The sequence below is a fragment of the Penicillium verrucosum genome, assembly GCF_028828655.1.
Source record: "Penicillium verrucosum strain IBT 35672 chromosome Unknown utg000004l_segment0_segment0, whole genome shotgun sequence".
Taxonomy (NCBI): Eukaryota; Fungi; Ascomycota; class Eurotiomycetes; order Eurotiales; family Aspergillaceae; genus Penicillium; species Penicillium verrucosum.
In genome coordinates this window covers 1547209-1566778 of record NW_026643213.1, presented here as the reverse complement: position 1 = coordinate 1566778, position 19570 = coordinate 1547209, and the positions used below count along the sequence as shown (strand labels likewise).

The window sequence follows — 19570 nt, the reverse complement described above, 5'->3', positions numbered from 1 at the left end:
CTATTGAATTGGATTATGATTGTGTCAAGTTCCTCCCTTCTATTGACCTTCAAATCAGCTAGGAACGCAGTAAGGTCACATAACCAACAGCAAACCATACCCGAAATACCAACAAAACTGTATGGTCTACAATATTAGTCTCGATCTTCTCGCCCGTCGCTTATAGGTTAGCCCCACCATAGACTGTGTCTACCAGTCCAGTAGGAAGGTGATGTAGCCAACTAAGTCTTGTTCCTTGGCACTACCACAACCTCGCCAATCCTCTCACTTCATTTATTGGTTGTTTTATCCAGAGAGGTGCTCATACTGTGTCATTTATTTCCCTGCTAAACTAGACTTACTTTGTCTGCAGAAAACGGCCGCCCTGGTGGATATAGATACCAATACTTCAATAAACACTGTTGTTGTTGACCGGCTTATTCTGACGGCTGTAGTACTCGCGCATGTCAGTATGCCTCGGAGGCTGGGTTATCCCACTGTACTCTGGCATCATTTTCAAAACGATATAAACAACTGGAAGATGGTTCTTCAACCTGTTCCCACAAGGCCAAGAGATGTAAAACATAGAGATTCAATTGGTTCAGCGGTTAGGGAGTGGGTCCGGTAATTGCAGAACGCCGTCTATCCGAATCGGGATTAGCGTGGCTTTGTGCTCAGGGCAGGGTCCACTTATATAGATTCCAAGGTTGGTCTACTTAAATACGTTGCAGTCGTTCACGAAAACTAGAGTGAAAATGCGGGGAAATGTATGAGAGACCTTAACAATTAATAAAGCTGCCTAAGCACTATATGCTCAGAGTAGGTCTCTAGTATAGGGATGTACATTCAACTCTCGCTAGCGACATGAAAAAGTGCGGCGTTCAGCCCATAATTCATATCCACTTCCAGCCTCAGGTTTGAGAAATTAGTTACTTTGGGCATAGATTTTGACCGAGTGTATCATCCAGTAGGTCTCATTGAAGGCGGCTGGGTTATTTGCGACCCAATCGTTGCAGGTGTCGGCCAGGCTGGCGCAGGTCTTGTCATTTAAGAATTCTCTTGAAGCCCCTGTGAAAGTTAGTGAATATGTCCTCACTGCAGTTTGTAGTTGCCTTTGCGGAGACAAGGGTCGAATTTCAAGGGCATTGGGTAGGTTTGTATTGAATCACGAATTGTAGACCAATACATAGTGACATTGAGCCGGGAGCTGAAGACAGGACTCAGAGCCTAAGCACTAGCGCTGTCACACTCCATGTGCCAATATATAGAGTATAGCATTTTGCTATGGAATTATGCAATTCATGGCCAATGCTTGTGACACCAATCAGTGTTCTACCCATAGAGCCGTTCCTATATTGCTACTACGCTGTTATTTCTGGCTGCTAGCATCAGTAACTCATCTATTCAATATATTGTATGTAATTGGTAAGAATACCGTTTTTACTAGTTTAGAGATCCGCATAGTTCTGAGTGGGATAGGCTGGGACCTGGACGACCACATCGCAGCCATCAGGGGCATTCTCGGTTTTACTGGATCAAAAAGCGGCAGGATATGAGCACCAAAATAGAAAGGGAAAACGAGCAATACTCTACGCTGAACAGATAGGACATGTGATGTTTGTGCATCCGCATGGCTGGGTGTGCTTCGACTGCTTTCGATATTCGTCTATCCTTGCACAAACACATGTCTTTGTGTTGCCTACCTCCTTTCTGAGAAACGGAAAGTTTGGGACAGGCCATCTCTGCAGCCCCGGAATCGCGTTGTGCCCACAAATCTTGATTTGCCAAGATGTCAAGTTTCTCGAATCTTGAATATCTTGGTCATTGCTGACGACATTTCAATTTCTAACGCCCCGGGTTGAGTCTATTCCAAGTTGATGTCCCGAAAGCACATTCTGACCCATATATGAAGTGCGCATGGCCATGGTCACAATTAAGTGTTACCTTCGAGATTGTATATGTGCATGTGCTTCGAACACTTGAGCCCCCAATCTATACCAGAGTACATACTACAGCCGACAAAACTGGTGTATACAACAATTCAAGGCCCAAAAATACAGAAGAAAAGACTTGATCACAAGTAAATGTTTCCTAACATCTACGAACAAGGCTTAGGGTCGTACATTCTGATTCTGGTAGGAACTGCAAAGTGGCAAGAGCAAAGCAACTGAGTTGACTCCTCGGGTGAGTTCAGGTCGATGCCGGTCCCGGGATTGTCGACGGACTTGAAAAGTTTAATTGGTTGACATCCCTGAACCGGGGAAGTAACAAATCCATCGGGGATATTTCATCAAACGCATCTTCCACGATTTTACCACATGGTCAGGTAAATCCCCCGACGTCGAGGATCCAATGGAAAAAGGTAACATGGCGCAAGAGCGTGGCAACGAGGTTGATACCAAAGCACCCGAAGACCCACCAAGCCAGCATGGCGATACGGGTCAGACAGGCTTTTCTCAGTTCACAGTAGCCCAGAAGAGGGCTATTGTTGCCATGGGATCCTTGGCTAGTTTCTTCTCACCCTTGTCTTCGAGTATCTATCTGCCCGCTTTGACCACCATCGCGAGTTCCCTACATATCTCCGTCTCCCAGGTGAACTTGACGGTCACTACCTACCTGGTAAGTCAATGAAAACAACAATCTAGTCAAAGAAATGCACAACTAACTAGGTTTCTTCTTTCCAGATTATGCAGGGGGTGGCCCCGATGCTGATTGCAGGCTTCTCGGACACCGCAGGCCGCCGTCCGGCTTACATCATTTGTTTCACTATTTACCTTGCAGCCAACCTCGGACTAGGTCTCCAAAACAGTTATGCCGCCCTCCTGGTTCTTAGGTGTCTTCAGAGTGCAGGCAGCAGTGGAACTGTCGCACTGGCAAACGGTTTGGTCGGAGACATGATCACGTCCGCCGAACGAGGCTCATACATTGCCTTCGCTTCAGTTGGGAGCATGTTGGGTCCCTCCTTGTCACCAATCCTCGGCGGCCTTTTCAGTCAGTACACCAATTGGCACTGGATGTTTTGGTTTCTGCTTATTTTCGGCGGCGTGTTCTTCCTTATCCTCGGTCTATTCCTGCCGGAGACCTGTCGAAAAGTCGTCGGAGATGGGTCCATCTCCCCACCTCCTTTGAATAACTCCGTGGCAGATATTATTCGTCATCGCGCGCGCAAACGGAAGGGGATTGTCCCCGACCCGGAAAAGGAAGCTGAGGTACGAAAGAACTACTCTCTCCGATTCCCATCACCGATCCCGACTATGAAGGTCGTCCTGGATATCGAGACGTCGATCATCCTGCTTACTACAGGATTGTTATTTGCTGGCTTCTATGCTGTCATGACTGGTGCGTCAACGTCTTTCCATAAAATATATCACTTCAACGATATCCATGCTGCGTTAATGTACCTCCCCATTGGCGGAGGAGGGGTGCTGTCAGCTTTCACGACTGGCCGACTGGTTGACTGGAACTACCGCCGTCATGCAAAACGTGCCGGTCTCCCTGTCGTCAAGAATGTGCGTGCGGACATCAGCAACTTCAACATTGAGCGAGCGAGACTGGAAGTCGCACTCCCGCTTTACTACATTAGTAATGTGTCGATGCTGACCTACGGCTGGGTGTTGGGTCACAAGGTCAACCTTGCTGCTCCTATCATTCTTCTGTTCATCATCGGATGGTCGATTATTGGAACCTCACAGGTTTTGAATGCATTGATGGTTGATCTTTGGCCGGGAAAGTCGGCGGCCGCGACTGCAGCAAACAATCTATTCCGGTGTGAGCTCGGTGCCGCGGCATCTGCAGCGATCAGCCCTATGACCGCTGCCATGGGCGATGGCTGGGCATACACCACGCTTGCATTGATCTCCATTGCCGTTTCTCCTTGCTTGTGGGTAGTGGCACGTAATGGGATCAAGTGGCGGCAGAGGAGAAATCGAAAGGAGGAGAAATCGTCTAGTGGACAGGACTAAATCAGCCTTGATATGTATTGCACGAGCACATGAACTCACGGATTCGGTCTAGAGGATACATCTGGGAAATGGCTTTGAACTTCTTTTCTGAATTCCTCGGTTACTCACAAATGAACTTTGCTTAACCTTCGCTTTCATCGGGAGGTCTTCTTAGTCTATGTCAATTAGCTTTGCACATCAGCCCAAATACCTCCTTCCAGGGCGCCATATTTCAAATACGAATACCTTCTAGATGAGGGTGCACACATGTTTAGGATAATCATCCTCCTGGGGAGGTCATTTGTCTTCCAGCACTTTGCGTAGGGATGGGTGATGTAAACTACAAGGACATAGAAAACAATTCCTAAAAAAATCAAGAGCCGGTTGAATAAGGAGTACAAGCAGAACAATACTCGACTATCATTTTGATATCCTGATATCTGGTTCACACGAGACCCACCACTCTTAAATGGTGGATGCTCATATAAAGATCAACCCGTGCGGAGAGTTGTGGACTGAATCCTAGGCATAACCCACTGTATTTGCCCAGTTTGTCCAGATGTATATCTAGTGCCCGCTTGTAACCGCGGCGGAGACCGCCGAGAATCCTTGCCGATAAAAATGACCCGCGGGTATGTTGTAGACAAAAGAATCTCTGGGGAATCGCCGCTAGGTCCTCCAACCCTTGGAAAGTGGCTTAGCAAATTGCGATTCCCGGAGTAGACCTCTCCATACCGGGAAGAAGTAAATCGCGCAAGGAACCCCGGGCCAAACTACCAATACCTCTCTGGTTTTGTCATACAATTGAAATTGGACAACAAATGCAGGTTCTAGTAAATGTTCCTTTCTCCTGGAATGTATTCAATCAAAATATTCGGTAATGTCTAATATTCTGCCTGCAGAATCAGCGGAAACGGCTCCCGAAATCCCCCGGTAAGCCACCGGCCCGTGTTCACCGCCTTACCAAGATAGGCCAGCTTTACGGCTACAGTCCCGTCGTAGGCGGTGAAGCCAAGCAATACCGCAAAAGCTCAGTCATTTCCCGTACTCGAATCCACCCACCCTATTTGCGCACTCCCAACAACTTCAATCCGCTCGCATCGAGGATTGCATTTATATCTAAAGACAACTAGTCTTTCTGTTCCTTCTTTCGTTATGTTCCGCGCCGTTTTGCCCCGGGCTACGCCCCGGTCTGCCCTCCGCCATGCCGGCCCGAAGGCTGTTCCCAACAATTTTGCTACTCCCATGATCTTCATTGGCCACTCAAAACGTGGTTTCGCATCTGAAGCAGGTAAGTTGGTGCTTCCATCACTATCTTGGAGTTCCTAGAGAGGTTCGCTTTGCTTCCCGGATGTGATTGCTGATTTCCGCTTTCCCGGGCAATAGGTGATCACGACCTGGTCATCATTGGTGGTGGTGTCGCTGGTTACGTTGCCGCTATCAAGGCCGGTCAAGAGGGTCTCAAGGTATGAACTACTACTCAATATTTCCGGCTTTGGATTAGGCCGGTCTTGCCGTTACAATCCGCATACTAACTGAACAACTTGGCAGACCGCGTGTATCGAGAAGCGCGGAAAGCTCGGCGGTACCTGCTTGAACGTCGGCTGTATCCCTTCTAAGTCTCTCCTCAACAACTCCCATCTCTACCACCAGATTCTTCACGACACCAAGAAGCGCGGTATCGAGGTCGGCGATGTCAAGCTCAACCTTAACCAGATGATGAAGGCCAAGGACACATCTGTTGATGGTCTCACCAAGGGTATTGAGTTCCTGCTCAAGAAGAACGGCGTCGACTACATCAAGGGTGCCGGTTCTTTCGTCGATGCCAACACCATTAAGGTCGCCCTCAACGACGGTGGTGAGCAGAGCGTGCGCGCTAAGAACATCATCATCGCCACCGGCTCTGAAGCCACCGGCTTCCCCGGCTTGGAGATCGACGAGAAGCGCATCATCACAAGCACTGGTGCTCTTGCTCTCACTGAGGTCCCCAAGAAGATGACCGTCATTGGTGGTGGTATCATCGGTCTTGAGATGGTATGTATTGACCACGGAATGAGTTTTGATTGTTGGATCGTGTTAACTCTTTATCGTGATATTAGGCTTCCGTCTGGTCCCGTCTCGGCGCTGAGGTCACTGTCGTTGAGTTCCTCGGCCAGATCGGTGGTCCCGGCATGGACGTCGAGATCGCCAAGCAGGCCCAGAAGATCCTGGGTAAGCAGGGTATTAAGTTCAAGACCAGCACCAAGGTCGTCTCCGGTGACGCCAGCGGTGCTACCGTCGCCCTTAACATCGAGGCCGCCAAGGGTGGCAAGGAGGAGGTTTTGGACTCCGACGTTGTCTTGGTCGCTATTGGTCGTCGCCCCTACACCGAGGGCCTGAACTTGGAGCAGGTCGGAATCGAGAAGGACGACCGTGGTCGTCTGGTCATCGACCAGGAGTACCGCACCAAGCTCCCCCACGTCCGTGTCGTCGGTGACTGCACCTTCGGTCCCATGCTGGCCCACAAGGCCGAGGAGGAGGCCGTTGCCGCCATCGAATACATCAAGACTGGTTACGGCCACGTCAACTACGCCGCCATCCCCAGTGTTATGTACACCCACCCCGAGGTCGCTTGGGTCGGCCAGAACGAGGCCGAGATCAAGGCCTCCGGTGTTAAGTACCGTGTCGGTACCTTCCCCTTCAGCGCCAACTCCCGCGCCAAGACCAACCTCGACACCGAGGGTGTTGTTAAGTTCATCGCCGATGCCGAAACTGACCGCATTCTCGGTGTCCACATCATCGGCCCCGGTGCCGGTGAAATGATTGCTGAGGCCACTCTCGCCATTGAGTACGGTGCTTCCTCCGAGGACATTGCCCGTACTTGCCACGCCCACCCCACCCTCTCCGAGGCCTTCAAGGAGGCTGCCATGGCCACCTACTCGAAGGCCATTCACTTCTAAACGTCCTCAGATCTCATATATCCTCCCACCATGTACCACTTTTAGCTAACCTAGACTAGCTCGGCTAGCAAAATACATCATTCATGTAATCTTTCCCTTATTTTCGTGAAATACACATGCTGCATACCTTGAAAGAACCGTTGTACACGAGTGTAGTAAAATTCCTCTTAAGTGCAGAAGCCTAACATACCCACTTATGTGCAGTCTAGCCAACCTGCCTATTGCCGAGAGTGACATGGAAATGTTTAATCTCTACGGTCCACGCTTACTATCCAGACTGCTACTAGGTAGGGAATTCTTGGAGAATACTTCAACCATCTATATATTAATCTATGCATCTATCTGTACCCATATATATCCCTCGTCTTTTCCCTTCTCGGCTTTTGTCAAAAAAACCTTCACGCAACAGTAGCCTTCAAGAACACCTCTCGGATCTCCTTGAGATCCTTCTTCTCAGCTAACAACAACCCAAGCAGAATCCTCGACTGCTGGGGGTTGAACATCCCACTGGCAATCTTGGTCTTCGCGCTCTCCCCGGTGAAATCAGCAGTGGGGACTTCACCGTTCACAGTACGGTGTGACAACACAACGGGGATGTTGTGCTTCACGACAATGTCATTGATAGCAGAACCGAAATCGGTGGAAACACCACCAGCGCCCTCGCCAGCAATCTATTATGAGATCAGTACTGTACTGCTGAACATATTCGGATCTCACGGAACTGGGGGTAAGTAACATACCACGATACCCTTCGCACCATTCTTCACAGCACTATAAATCGAATCGACCTGCATATCCTCATAGGCATACAGGATATCCACACGAGGCACGGCATCCACATTGGACACATCAACCACGTGCTTAGCATTTGCCTGCACAGCCGGGTAATAGAAGTACGGTTTATTCGACACGATGAATCCCAGACTTCCCTGCTCATACGCCTTGAAGGTATCCATAGTGTTCGCACTTGTCTTTGTTGCAAAGAGAGCGGAGACAATACGGTCGTTCAGAACAACTAGTGCTCCACGGTCTCTGGAGTTCTTGTCTGCAGCGACGGTTACTCCCTGCAGGAGGTTCATGGGTCCATCCGCGGAGATAGCCGTAGAAGGCCGCATCGAGCCGACGAATACAATTGGTTTGCCGCAGTTTACTGTGGCGTCGATGAAGAAGGCGGACTCTTCGAGGGTGTCGGTGCCGTGGGTGATGACGGCTCCGGAGATGGTTGGATCATCGCAGACTTGTGTCTGGAGTGTGTGGGTGAGGTTTAGGAGGAGGGATGAGGAGATGTCGCCGCTGTTGACGTTGTGTGCCTGGACGGCGGCGATGTTGGCGACATTGAAGATATCTGGTATCCCGGAGAGGAGGGTGTTGATTCCTAAGTCGCCGGATTTGTAACCTGCTGTTGCGGTTTTGTCGTCGCTTGTGCCGGCGATGGTGCCGCCTGTTCTTTTTGGTTAGGGGATATTGTGTGACGTGGATTTATCATGTTATATGTTATTTATAACTACTTACCAGTGGCTAGGATGGTCACATTAGGAAGAGAACCGTTGAAGTGATTGAATGTCAAGCCGTTGGAGTTTGTATAGGATGTGTTTGCTGCCCGGGGGTAGACTAAAGGAGAGGCATAGCCTGTAATGGCTAGAGCAGAAATAGCGAGTGTCTGAAGAGTAACCCCCATTCTGATTGTGATTCTTGACTTAAGTCAAGTGAAAGAGAAATATGGGATGTGGGATATGGGATATATAGTACAAAAGGTAGATGAGACCGGCATTGGACATGGTTTATATATATTCTGATATATTCGGACAGAGTGTCAGACATGCATCATCCGATTCTTACGGGCCCGACGCCGAATTCGACGAATCTTTCGAATTTAAGTTACTTGGCGATAAGTTTCACCCGGGAGTGATCCTTGCCAAGTACCCCAACCTGCAGCAGAGTCTCCACAACTCCTCAACGTGCAATCTATCTTTTATTAGGGATTAACGGCATTAACGGCATGATCAACTAAAATATGCAAATAAGTCGTAAGTCTCTCGACACTCGAAACAGGAAGAATAAATACGATCACTGTCAGGTGGTTCTTGACTGCGTGAAGAGATATATATCTTCTACAACAATAAAAAATAATCCCCAAAAGGGGGGAACGTAAATATAGCGCGGGCAATTTTCGGAGGCAGTTTGAAACACCTTTAAACCTCTTAGGCTATAGCACCCACTATAATGACGTCGATCTCAGAAGTTCAAACGGTAATCGTGCCAAGGCCAAGGCACCTGCCGGGTGTTGATGGGCTTGGCATGATATAGCTACATTATGTAGATACTAGTACGAGTTACTACTACAGTAGAAAGAGTGGAGGAGAGAGAATTGGAGGACCTCGGGAGTTAGTTGGGTTAAGTAATATCGTGCAGATCGCAAATCCTGCGATTTGTAGTACTTTGTTCCATATGTTTCTAGGTTTATTCGACTGATAAATATATATCAGCCAAGTCCGAATGTAGCCGAATTTCTTTACTGTATATTTCCACATAAGACTCGATCGATCTCTTCCTTCCAAGGTTGGATATTTACTTCGACTATCTCTATAGCTCTCTCGTATATCATGCTCCACTCGCATTCCCAAAAGGATCGCTATTGACTAGTACCTAGGTAACATTATTAACTTTATCCTTGGCAGGGATCAATGCCGACGATCAGTATTCTAAGGCACCCAATCTAGAAGCGTAGCCGGGCCATGCCTAGAAGGATCGGTCCGTGACGATGGATAAAAAGCAACGAGGCGAGAAAAAAAAAAAAAAAAAGACCGGATCCCACGTGCGTACTCCAAAAATGATCGTGATATAGTTAAATAAAGCAAGGAGTTCACCGTTCGCTAGCGCGGTGGGGCTTTAGGTTGCAATTGCTTTTTGAACGTGTTATACTACCTCAATTCCGCCGACTAGTTATTTTATTCCCAAGGTTTTTTTTTTGGGATTAAATATTGAAGGCATCAAAAAAACATCAAAAAAAGAAAGAATACTCCGATAGGGGGAATCGAACCCCCGGCTGCCGTGTGAGAGACGGCGATGTTAGCCACTACACCATATCGGATATTGGATGGAAATTGTTTTAGATTTAGCCTTGACCTCCGCACTTGGCTTTGTGCGTACTGCGACTACGGCAGTTATGGGCATCTGTAGTTGCTCCCTCAAAATAATGAGGAGACGCTGCATCTGCTCGCCACATCAACCATCAGCGCCAAACCAAGCGAAATGAATATTGTCAACCTCATAAAGCCGCTTCTCATCTCGCTCAATGAAGCAGATATTGCCGGTTTGTGTGATTGGGGAGGTTGTCTTAAACTACTACAATGTCCCTCGAGTCATTCATATAAGTCTTCGCCATCACCATACCGCCGAAGGAATATTCTTTTCTCACCTCTGGTAGGATATCGAGATTTGTGTCCCTGAGTTATCGCTGCCAGAGGTCGTATCCAATGTGTCCTCGACCACCGAGTTAGAACGAGCAGAAGTAAAGGACTACGATCTATTCACAGAATACAAGAGAGGATTCCCAACATTCAAGGCATCAAATACCAGTCTCCGGTTAATCGTCTTCCCCGACACGCATTTCGGCATCGCTCCCCTACAACGGAGTTGCACCGAGCGACGAAAGAGCATCGACTGCCTGCAGCAAACAAATACTTGATTTAGTCCCTCAGTGCGAAGTTCAGGATCTTCCTATGCCCCGTCTGCCTAATCTGTTCACTGGGCTTTGCTCGAGATTCTTCGAGTTAGGAAATCTCATGGCTCGCATAGCCGTGGAGCAACTGGTCGATGGGATGAACCTCGACGATCAAAGTGAGGAATTTAGCCGCTCAGCTTGTCCTCGAAAAAGGATCTCGGCATGAAGAGGATATGGCTTTGAGAGCAATGCATTCTGACTTCGATGCTATCAGAATGCAGGATCTAAGCTCGATACCTGGGTCTGGTTTTTAATAGCTGTTGAATCGCTGGCTTGTAATAAGACTAAATCTTCATTGGAGCGTTTGTTTGTACTGGTTTCCGACTGAGCGCCAAAGTCGATTTTATCATATAACAAAATGTCTGTTGGCTTTGGTTATTTCGTGGCGTTCCTAAGCGCCTAACATCTTGTGGGAGTTTACGGCCGCTAGGTCGAGCATTGCCTAGTTGGAAAGCTCATTGCACATCACAAACATTTATCGCCAGTGACGACTGACTTGCCGCCCAGGATGTTGAGAATAAATTTCGGGCCTCTGTTGTACCTAGGTACGCTATAGTTACGTACCATTTTTCCTCTACCAGTGTCAGCATTAGAGGAAGCACATGGGGGTCATTTTGCATGGCATTCAAATCCCTATCTAGTGCTTGTGAGACTAAAAATTGATGAAGTTGGACCGACCAGTCTGCCCGCGGGCCAGACAATTCACTCGTTTTCACGGGCCATATCTAACCATGATTGATACTCTGATGACATTGATATCATCATCAAAGATCGATGCTCTTCGGGCGTCAGTGTTCTCTTAGGCTTGTCGGTAAGCCCCTCCTCCACAGCAAGCATAGCAAGCCGCCTCGCGACTTCGGGGATACCCGCACTGCGTTTAACATCCACAAGATTAATCTCGGTCGGCTCCATCTCTTCTTGCAACTCATTCAAGACGGTGAAAAACGAAACGTCTGGCTGTGTGATAAATGATGGTCTATCAAGAACCACTGCGAAGAATTTGTGTGCAATGGGCTCGTATGCATGGTCGCCAATGCCGAAAGGCAATGTTCGTTCTTGGCGAGTATCAGCGTCGAAATTGTGTAAAGCACCGACGGGAAACTCGTTGCGCCGAGAGAGCAGGCAGGACAATGATGATGAGCTAGGAGTTTTGAACTGGAGGCGAATCGACTTGTTGAAGCCAAGCTGAGAGATGATTGCCGGCCGCTGTGAATGTTCGAGCTGTTGTTTCCAAAAGCGAAGAATCTTTTATGTCTGCCAAGAATAGAACGTAAACCACATATTGAATATCGCAGTCCGAGGATTTGTTTGATGTTGTCAATGTGGCATCATTCCATGTAAGGTGGAGTTTACTTTGATCCACAGCCTTGATTTCGTCTGTTTCCTGTCTCTTAAGAATTTCCTTGGTTTGTTGTGCATCGAACTTTGTTTCCACCGGTAAAGCCTCACCAAACCCATGTCGCCGAGGTTGACAAAATTCATGAAAACCCCATTCAGAAGATCAGATACAGTGTCATCCATGTATTCTTGGTCATTGATGAGTTTGGCACTCGTTTCATTCGTTTCAGGGGACACTTCAATCTGACCCTTTCGAAAACGGTTGTAGTTCAGTAACGACGAACCCAGCCGGGTGATCATACTCAACTTCGGGATTTCACTAGGAAATTTCCGATTAAAAATGATCCACAGGGGCCCGGTTCCAAGATCATTCCGCTCCTCTGCATCAAAGCCAGCTTGATAGCTTTCCGATGTAAGGAGAATACAGAAGCCGGACCCAAAATCATTTTGAGTGCTTGCTCGAAGGGTTGGAATCAATAGCGGCAACACTTCGGGAGAATTTTCTGTTTGAGCATGGAGACACTTGCGGTAGGCAATCTCCCGCCGTTGGTGTTCAACGCAGGCGAGGGCGTCGGGTGGGCTGTAGGAGTAGATTTCCATGAAACATCCATGTACCAGTTCTTGGAAAAAGTAGTCGTGCAAATTTTGAAAATCCTTTGGTTTTATGGGGGGTTTGCTGTAAATCTGAAGTCGAAATGCATCTCGTCCTTCTGGTTGATGATATTCACGATCACTGGAAGCAATCTTTCCAAGAATGACGGTGTCACCTTGATGATCAGGGTATTCACGTTGCCGCCATTTGGGACCGGTATAGTCAGGATCGGGTCTCGTCTGTTCTGTTCTAGTCATCTTAGGTGTCAAGTAGAATATGCACGGAAGTCGAAAACGAGATATTTCAATTGTGAGTAACAATCACCTTGGGTTAAGGACGCGGTCCCGCAGGCTCGCGTCTTAGGCGGTGGCTAAGCACTATTAATTCCCGGCCGACCCGCCGAGCACTGTAGGATAAAGGGCTCGTAATACGTCTACCCAGCCCTGGAGGGCATAGTGGCCAGGGTTACTTTCGGATTTAATGCAATGCATTACGGCCTTAATGCCTTAATTTGGCCTTAATTTGGCCTTAATTTGGCCTGATGTTGGCCTTAATCCTGACCGCTTTTAGATCTAGGATACAGTGTATTGTAAAGCCTTCGGCACGGAATAACTAGTCCGCCGTCGACAACTTCTTTACCACCTCACTCCGTTAAGATAAGCTCAATGGATTTAGTTTTTATTTTATAAAATAGAGAATTAGTAGGGATTGCGCCAAGACAGGGTACCCCTGTCAGAGGTTATCGCGACCACTTTGCTTATATAATGTTTATTATTACCTTGGTATTATTATATCTTTTGCAGTTTTATTGACCTACCCAATACCATGTCTTTGTTACAATCTCTTTATTACCACAGACAGATAACTAGAGAGAGAGGAGACAAACATTCAGCGCCTGACCAATCAGGCGGCCATACAGGTCACATGACCCCATGCTCCACAATAGCTTATGAATGTGATGAAATTAGAATCATGGAGAAGATTTAAAGGGAAAAAACAACGAAGATAAACAGTTTTCTGAACATTCGGAAGGTCTGACAGTACAAGTAATTCCCTCCGCACAACAATCCTTCGTTCCGTAGTCTCCTTGTAGCGAGACAACGTCATCCTCAGCCCCAAATTCCCTCTCTCGGTTTGTCAACGGAGCACTTGTTGTCATCACCACATCGAACTTCATTATCGTAGTCCGCACACTCCACGTTCTTCCCGCCAAAGGCCGCGTTGATGGCACTGCTAACATCTTCATTGGTACAACTCTCTCCTGTGTTGAAGTTGGCGTTCATCGTCTTGCCATCACTGGCAATGTTGCAACCCCAGCCTGTCACCGCGCAGCCGCGACCGTTGACATTGTCGAGGAATCCAGAACCGCATTCGTCATCGGTGTAATCTGTGGCATCGTTGATTACAACGTTCCAATACTGTAGCAGAGGAACTTCTGCTGTCTTTCTCATACACTGCTCGTCAAGGCTCATCTTCGGTTCGGAGGGGTTGATAAATCTGTCTTTGTTTTGAGCGCGAGCTTCCAACACTTTAGGGTTGGTCTGGGCCGTGGGAGATGCTGCAGCGAATGCAATAGCAAGACTCATAACACTGATCTGCTTAACGAAGTGCATAATTGAAGATTTCAACGAAAACCCCAAAAGTTGTGTGAAGTCTTGTAAGGAATAATTGCAATGGCAAGAAATGTGTATAGGTAATTTTTTTTAATGCTTGATTCTTGGGAACACGTTCGCCTTTTATCTTTTGAGACTTCAATCAAATTACCTAATTCCTCGACTACCCCGGGCCCTGTCACCTAAACTTCGCCATCCTCTCCACCATACTAACAGAATAAGGCAAAGAGCTGTAGTATTGTGATTAGTTCTGTCACCGATACGGGGTAAGCTGAACATCAACAGGAAATGGCTCATAGCAGTGCTCTTGGCAACATGAATCCGGAGAAGATCCCCCATCCTTGCACTCCCGAGGTCCACTATATAGCCCTATAACAGGACTGTATACTAAGTATCCACATAGAATGCGTTACGGTATATCCATATTAAAACTCTAGTCCATGGCCTTGTCAACCTTGCGCTCCGCCTCATAATTATTTATAAAAGATCGTCGCGGTCAATGCTGAATGAGGCATTTTGTTAGAGAGAAAAATGATAACAGCTATCATTTGAAAATCCGACTCACAACCTATAAGTACGAGCCTTTCTTCTGTTCAAGCATCATTCAAGAAATCAGATTCCCCCAAAGCCCGAGAACCAAAGCAAACCACAAACACAACAATCCTCTGCGAATCAATTCGCTCTCTATTCCATCATGCTCAAAAAAGTCCTCCTTGCGGCCGCCCTCATGGGGTCTACCCTTGCCAATCCACTCTCAGACTACAAGACCCCCCTCGCGCCTCGTGAAGATGGAGAAACGGTCCCTGATGACGATGCGTGCTCAGTGTTTGAAGCGGCGGGTAACAATAATGTGGAGGTCTATGCAACTAAAGAGTCTATGCCAATCGACCAGGTGTGTGGGCAGGGATACCTCGACAATTTCCGTGGACGTTGTGGTATTATCAGCAACTGGGGATGCATGTTCGTGGACGAGAATGTGAAAAAAGTTGAGGAAAAGGAGAAGAATGAGGACCAAATCACGGGTGCCAAGATGACCTTCCACACCAATTCCTTTTGCTCTTCATACGACATTATAGCAGCTATGGCTGTCTCCTCGGCCGCCGACGGGAAGAAACCAGAGAAGTGTTTTGAATCCCCCAAGTGGATGCTCCCATAAGGTTGAACATTTGAGGCCCTTGTTGTTTTTGTGAAATATGTCTCCCTGTTGGCTCGCAGTGCGGGTTAGATCTTAGGGTATAAGAACCCTGTTGAACAATCTCCCAGGAACGCATGCATGTTTGCTACGGACTGAGCCTTTTGCTTTTATTTGCTATTTGTTAGTTTGTTTGCTACAATTGAGGAATGTTTAGTTAGATGGTTTCCAGAATTCCACTTATTCGACAAAGTTATATAGCTTCTGTAGGGATCTTACTACTGCTCCTAAAACGGCATAAGCATAGTCTTGAATCATTAAAGTAGCGGGGTAAACGTCCTCAGGTGCGAGGGATTTCACCACTTCGAGAGCTTCATCTATCTACCTCACTAGCTGGCCGTGGATATTGAGTGTATTGGTAAATGTTAGCTGGAGAGCTTCTTCAGGTGTGTTGGTATCTTCGATAGTCGTCGACATGGTGAAAATGAGTAAGTAATAAAGGTAAGTCGAATTAGGAGGGAGAATCAGAATAGAAAAAGAGATATTCAGGTAGTAGAATGGTTAAGAAACCTCGTGCTCTTTATCTTACAAGTAGAGTAAGCTAATCCAGATCCAATAAAGAACGATAAAGAACGTGGGCCTGGTTTTTATGCAGCTTAGACACATGGCAGCTTGGACAGTGCTCTGTATGAAGAAGTATTGTAGAATCTACCAATGGATGTTTATGGAGAAACCATGCATTCAGATTCTTTATGTAGAAAGTGGACGGGGAGAGAGAGAAGAGAGAAGGAGAGAGGGAGAGAAACTAGTATCTACTACACATAAATGTGGATCTGTCCCATGTGGGTCCTGGGCCTCAGACATCCAGGCACCCAACAAGAAGCCCTAGAGGAGAGAGAAGATAGTAAGGCGCTCCCGGACAGCAGGAATATGACAAAGGAGAAGTTCATTGCCAAGCACGTGCAGCGTCACTTATGAACACTAGCGTTGCCATTTCGACACGGAGTCCACACCTTGCCCACTTAGTAGCCCCCTGATGTGCGCGCAGCTGCGTAAAAGGAAGGCTGTGTTCGTCGTTAAAGCCCGGATGAGAGAAGCATGTGTAATAATATATCTCAGAAGGTTTGCGACCACTTGACGAGACTAGAGCTCTCTCTCTATCTCTCTCTCTCTGTCTTTTCCTTCCCTTCCCATTCTCGCCCCCAAACGCCAAGCAGCACCGAAAAGCTAGCAATCGTTCTAGGTCTGGGGCTTCTACGCATACTGCAGCTAGTAGCCTTTGCCATCTGCGATGAAGATAGCTCCCCACTGTGGTGTATAAGCTTATGTTTTGAAGGAGCTAGGTTAGGCGCTATTCTGGTGTTACCTCATAATTGATTGTTAACAAGTGGCCGCACTAAGGGACGGCGGCTTCTAAAGTGGGGCTCTCTTTCTTACTTTTGCTCTTTCTGGCCTGACGTTGCCAGCAAGGGTGCGTCTTGGTCACCACTCACGGCCAGGAAGACATCTATTGAGGCGACAAGTCCCTGTCGTAGACACTATGTTTCGGGAGAAGACATTGGAGCCTGAGTATAAATGAGTTTGTTTTGAAAGCCTCGCAAATTATGCGCTGGACTCAACCTCCGTCGCCAAACGCCATCTTCTTTTCTCCATTGGAGGAGATTCAGAATCCGTCCGGGGTCATAACGCGGGGTAGTGACCGTCCGGGGTAGAACTCGCCGAGCCCAGAGCGCGCGGATAAGATGACACCGAGACGTGTCCGACTCTGGGATTCGCCAGGTTATTTAAGGATCGATAATATTTATCTTGAATCCTGCACGTCCAATTTCCCTCCACTAAGCATGGTATTTTACAGAGATAGAGAGATCAAGAATCATGAGCATTAGACTTCATGTTCGGAGGCCAGCGATCAAAGACATTCTGAATGGCTCACGTTTGCTAAACATTTGCCCGTGGTACTCGATACCTGGAGTCAAGCACTAGCGCTTATTCTCTCTCAACTCCTCTATTAAATTTACTAGCTCATTATGATAGGCTCGACAGAGCTGAACCACTCTGATAGGGCATTAGGAGTGCCGGATTTTAGAGTGCATGACTCGCACTAACTGAACGAGGATTCTGAACTCTCCACGATCCAAAGTAGGGAATTATCCGGCGAATGAAACGCCACATGTAGACGCAAACCACCACATCGAGTCACAAAATTGCTACTTATAGCGTACCCCGCAAATGAACCATAACATTCCCTCCCGACTAGTATCTATCGGGACTAGCACCTGTCGGATTACTTTGCTCGACAAGATCCCACCATGATCAAGTGACACTGCTACCGTAGTGCCCGGGAAAATGACCCTCATGATTGGAGATGTTGAGTTCAGGAGGTCAAGGTCCGGAGCAAGCGTCACTCAATTCAGCTAAGATCGGGATCACCATTACGAGCGTGTCGTCGCAGGTATAAAGATCTGAAACCCCCTGTCGTGCCTGCCTCTCTTTCATTTACCCGTTTCTCTCAGAAATCGTCGACATGAATAGCGGCATCACAGAGAAGCAGACCTCAGCGTCAGAGGTCGAGCCGCAGCCCACCTCCATGGGCGGACCTGTTTACGATGTCGGCGAGAAGGTCGACTACGACAGAGCGGGCGCCATCGATGCCGAAGTGCTCGAACATAGTATGACTGTGATCCAGGCTGTCAAGGCTTATCCCGCTGCCAGCTGGTGGGCATTCGTGATGTCATGCACCATTGTAAGCTCTTGCCCACGATAGGCAGATCATTTCTCTAACGTCACGATAGATCATGGAGTCATACTGTGTTTTCTTAATGGGACAGTTCATAGCGACACCAAAATTCGCCGAGCACTTTGGTGTATACAGCGAAAAAAAAGATGAGTGGATTATCGAAGCTTCATGGCAGTCAGCATTCCAGTGTAGCGGGCCAGTCGGTGCCTTCATCGGTGTATTCATGGCAGGTCCCATTACCAGTTGGATTGGATATCGATGGGCAACCATTGGCGGTCTCATGTTCTTGAACGGCTTCATCTTCATCTTCTATTTCAGCAACAGCCAGGGGATGTTTCTTGCGTCCCAGATCCTGGAAGGCCTCCCGTGGGGGATTTTTATAGCCAATGCACCCGCCTACTGCGCCGAAATTGTGCCAATGAGATTGAGAGCTCCAGCGACGCAGATGTTGCAGATGTTCTGGGCGATTGGGTCGATTATAGTCGGCGGTATCACTTACCACTACCAATCCAAGCCTGACTCGTCCTCGTACAGGTTCGTCCACTTCCATAGGTGCCATCGAGGAGCACCGTACTAACCGTCATCCCAGAGTTCCCATCGCACTCCAGTGGATGTTTCCTACTCCCCTCGCTATCCTACTCTTCCTTGCGCCTGAATCGCCCTGGTGGCTCGTACGGCAGGGCCGTCTAGCTGAGGCAGAGAAGGCTGTCAAACGCCTTGGACGCGCGAGTGCTAATGATAATCCCGCTGACGCAGTCGCAATGATGCGTCGCACGATCGAACTCGAGAAGACTGAGAAGAAGCCCAGTCTTGTTGAACTGTGGAGAGGTACCGATCGCTACCGCACATTGATTGTGTGCTGTGTGTACGCATCTCAGAATCTAACGGGCAATCTAATTGCTAACCAAGCGGTTTTCTTTTTCAAACGTGAGTCGAGCCATTTCCTGCAACCTCATAGCAGACTAACACCAGCTCAGAGGCCGGCATGCCAGGCAATACCGCATTTGCACTTGGTCTCATTACTTCTGCCCTCCAGTGGATCATGGTCATGCTCTCTTGGATCATCACCACATACCTCGGCCGACGCACAATCTATGTCTATGGTCAACTCATCAACTGTACATTCTTGATTGCGCTCGGTATTGCGGCTTCAGTTGGCGCTAGTAAGGCCGCTAGCAATGCGCAAGCATCACTTGGCTTGATAGTATCCGTCCTTTTCTGCTTGGGACCTGCCCCTGCCTCATGGGTCATCATCGGCGAGACATCTTCCGTTCGTCTCAGGCCACTGACAACCGGTGTTGGACGAGGTGCCTACTACTTGGTCAATATTCCTTGCATCTTCCTTTCCAGCTACATGCTCAACACTGATAAATGGGACCTGGGCGGCAAGAGCGGCTACATCTGGGCTGGTACCGCCTTTTTCTGCACCGCCATGTCTTGGATCTGGGTTCCAGAGATGAAGAACAGATCCTTCCGTGAGATCGACATTCTGTTCCGGCGTCATGTCCCGGCTCGGAAATGGAAGCAGACAGTCATCGATATCCGCGATGATGAATAGATGGAAATCGCTGTTCG

General features: G+C 48.0%; 7 protein-coding genes across 7 annotated transcripts; 4 read left to right on the top strand and 3 right to left on the bottom strand.

Annotated features, from left to right (window-relative positions):
* Positions 1–2331: 2331 nt before the first annotated feature.
* Positions 2332–3941, top strand: N7516_010023 (MFS transporter; the record flags this gene model as incomplete). The annotated part of the gene is made up of 2 exons (XM_057222742.1): positions 2332–2598; positions 2664–3941. The coding sequence occupies 2 exons, from the start codon at positions 2332–2334 to the stop codon at positions 3939–3941; spliced, it is 1545 nt and encodes a 514-aa protein (XP_057069963.1).
* A 1134-nt stretch (positions 3942–5075) lies between these two features.
* On the top strand, positions 5076–6859 carry N7516_010022 (dihydrolipoyl dehydrogenase; the record flags this gene model as incomplete). Its single annotated transcript, XM_057222741.1, has 4 exons — positions 5076–5211; positions 5307–5386; positions 5472–5954; positions 6020–6859. 4 exons carry the CDS (start codon positions 5076–5078, stop codon positions 6857–6859), a joined length of 1539 nt encoding a protein of 512 aa, XP_057069962.1.
* A 398-nt stretch (positions 6860–7257) lies between these two features.
* On the bottom strand, positions 7258–8537 carry N7516_010021 (asparaginase ahrA; the record flags this gene model as incomplete). The annotated part of the gene is made up of 3 exons (XM_057222740.1): positions 7258–7530; positions 7600–8300; positions 8372–8537. 3 exons carry the CDS (start codon positions 8535–8537, stop codon positions 7258–7260), a joined length of 1140 nt encoding a protein of 379 aa, XP_057069961.1.
* Positions 8538–11285: 2748 nt separating this feature from the next.
* Positions 11286–12770, bottom strand: N7516_010020 (uncharacterized protein; the record flags this gene model as incomplete). Its single annotated transcript, XM_057222739.1, has 2 exons — positions 11286–11789; positions 12033–12770. 2 exons carry the CDS (start codon positions 12768–12770, stop codon positions 11286–11288), a joined length of 1242 nt encoding a protein of 413 aa, XP_057069960.1.
* Positions 12771–13622: 852 nt separating this feature from the next.
* On the bottom strand, positions 13623–14126 carry N7516_010019 (uncharacterized protein; the record flags this gene model as incomplete). Its single annotated transcript, XM_057222738.1, has 1 exon — positions 13623–14126. The coding sequence occupies one exon, from the start codon at positions 14124–14126 to the stop codon at positions 13623–13625; it is 504 nt and encodes a 167-aa protein (XP_057069959.1).
* A 694-nt stretch (positions 14127–14820) lies between these two features.
* N7516_010018 (uncharacterized protein) lies at positions 14821–15282 on the top strand (the record flags this gene model as incomplete). The annotated part of the gene is made up of 1 exon (XM_057222737.1): positions 14821–15282. The coding sequence occupies one exon, from the start codon at positions 14821–14823 to the stop codon at positions 15280–15282; it is 462 nt and encodes a 153-aa protein (XP_057069958.1).
* A 2500-nt stretch (positions 15283–17782) lies between these two features.
* Positions 17783–19553, top strand: N7516_010017 (putative MFS maltose transporter; the record flags this gene model as incomplete). Its single annotated transcript, XM_057222736.1, has 4 exons — positions 17783–18001; positions 18051–18529; positions 18585–18922; positions 18973–19553. 4 exons carry the CDS (start codon positions 17783–17785, stop codon positions 19551–19553), a joined length of 1617 nt encoding a protein of 538 aa, XP_057069957.1.
* Positions 19554–19570: the final 17 nt, after the last annotated feature.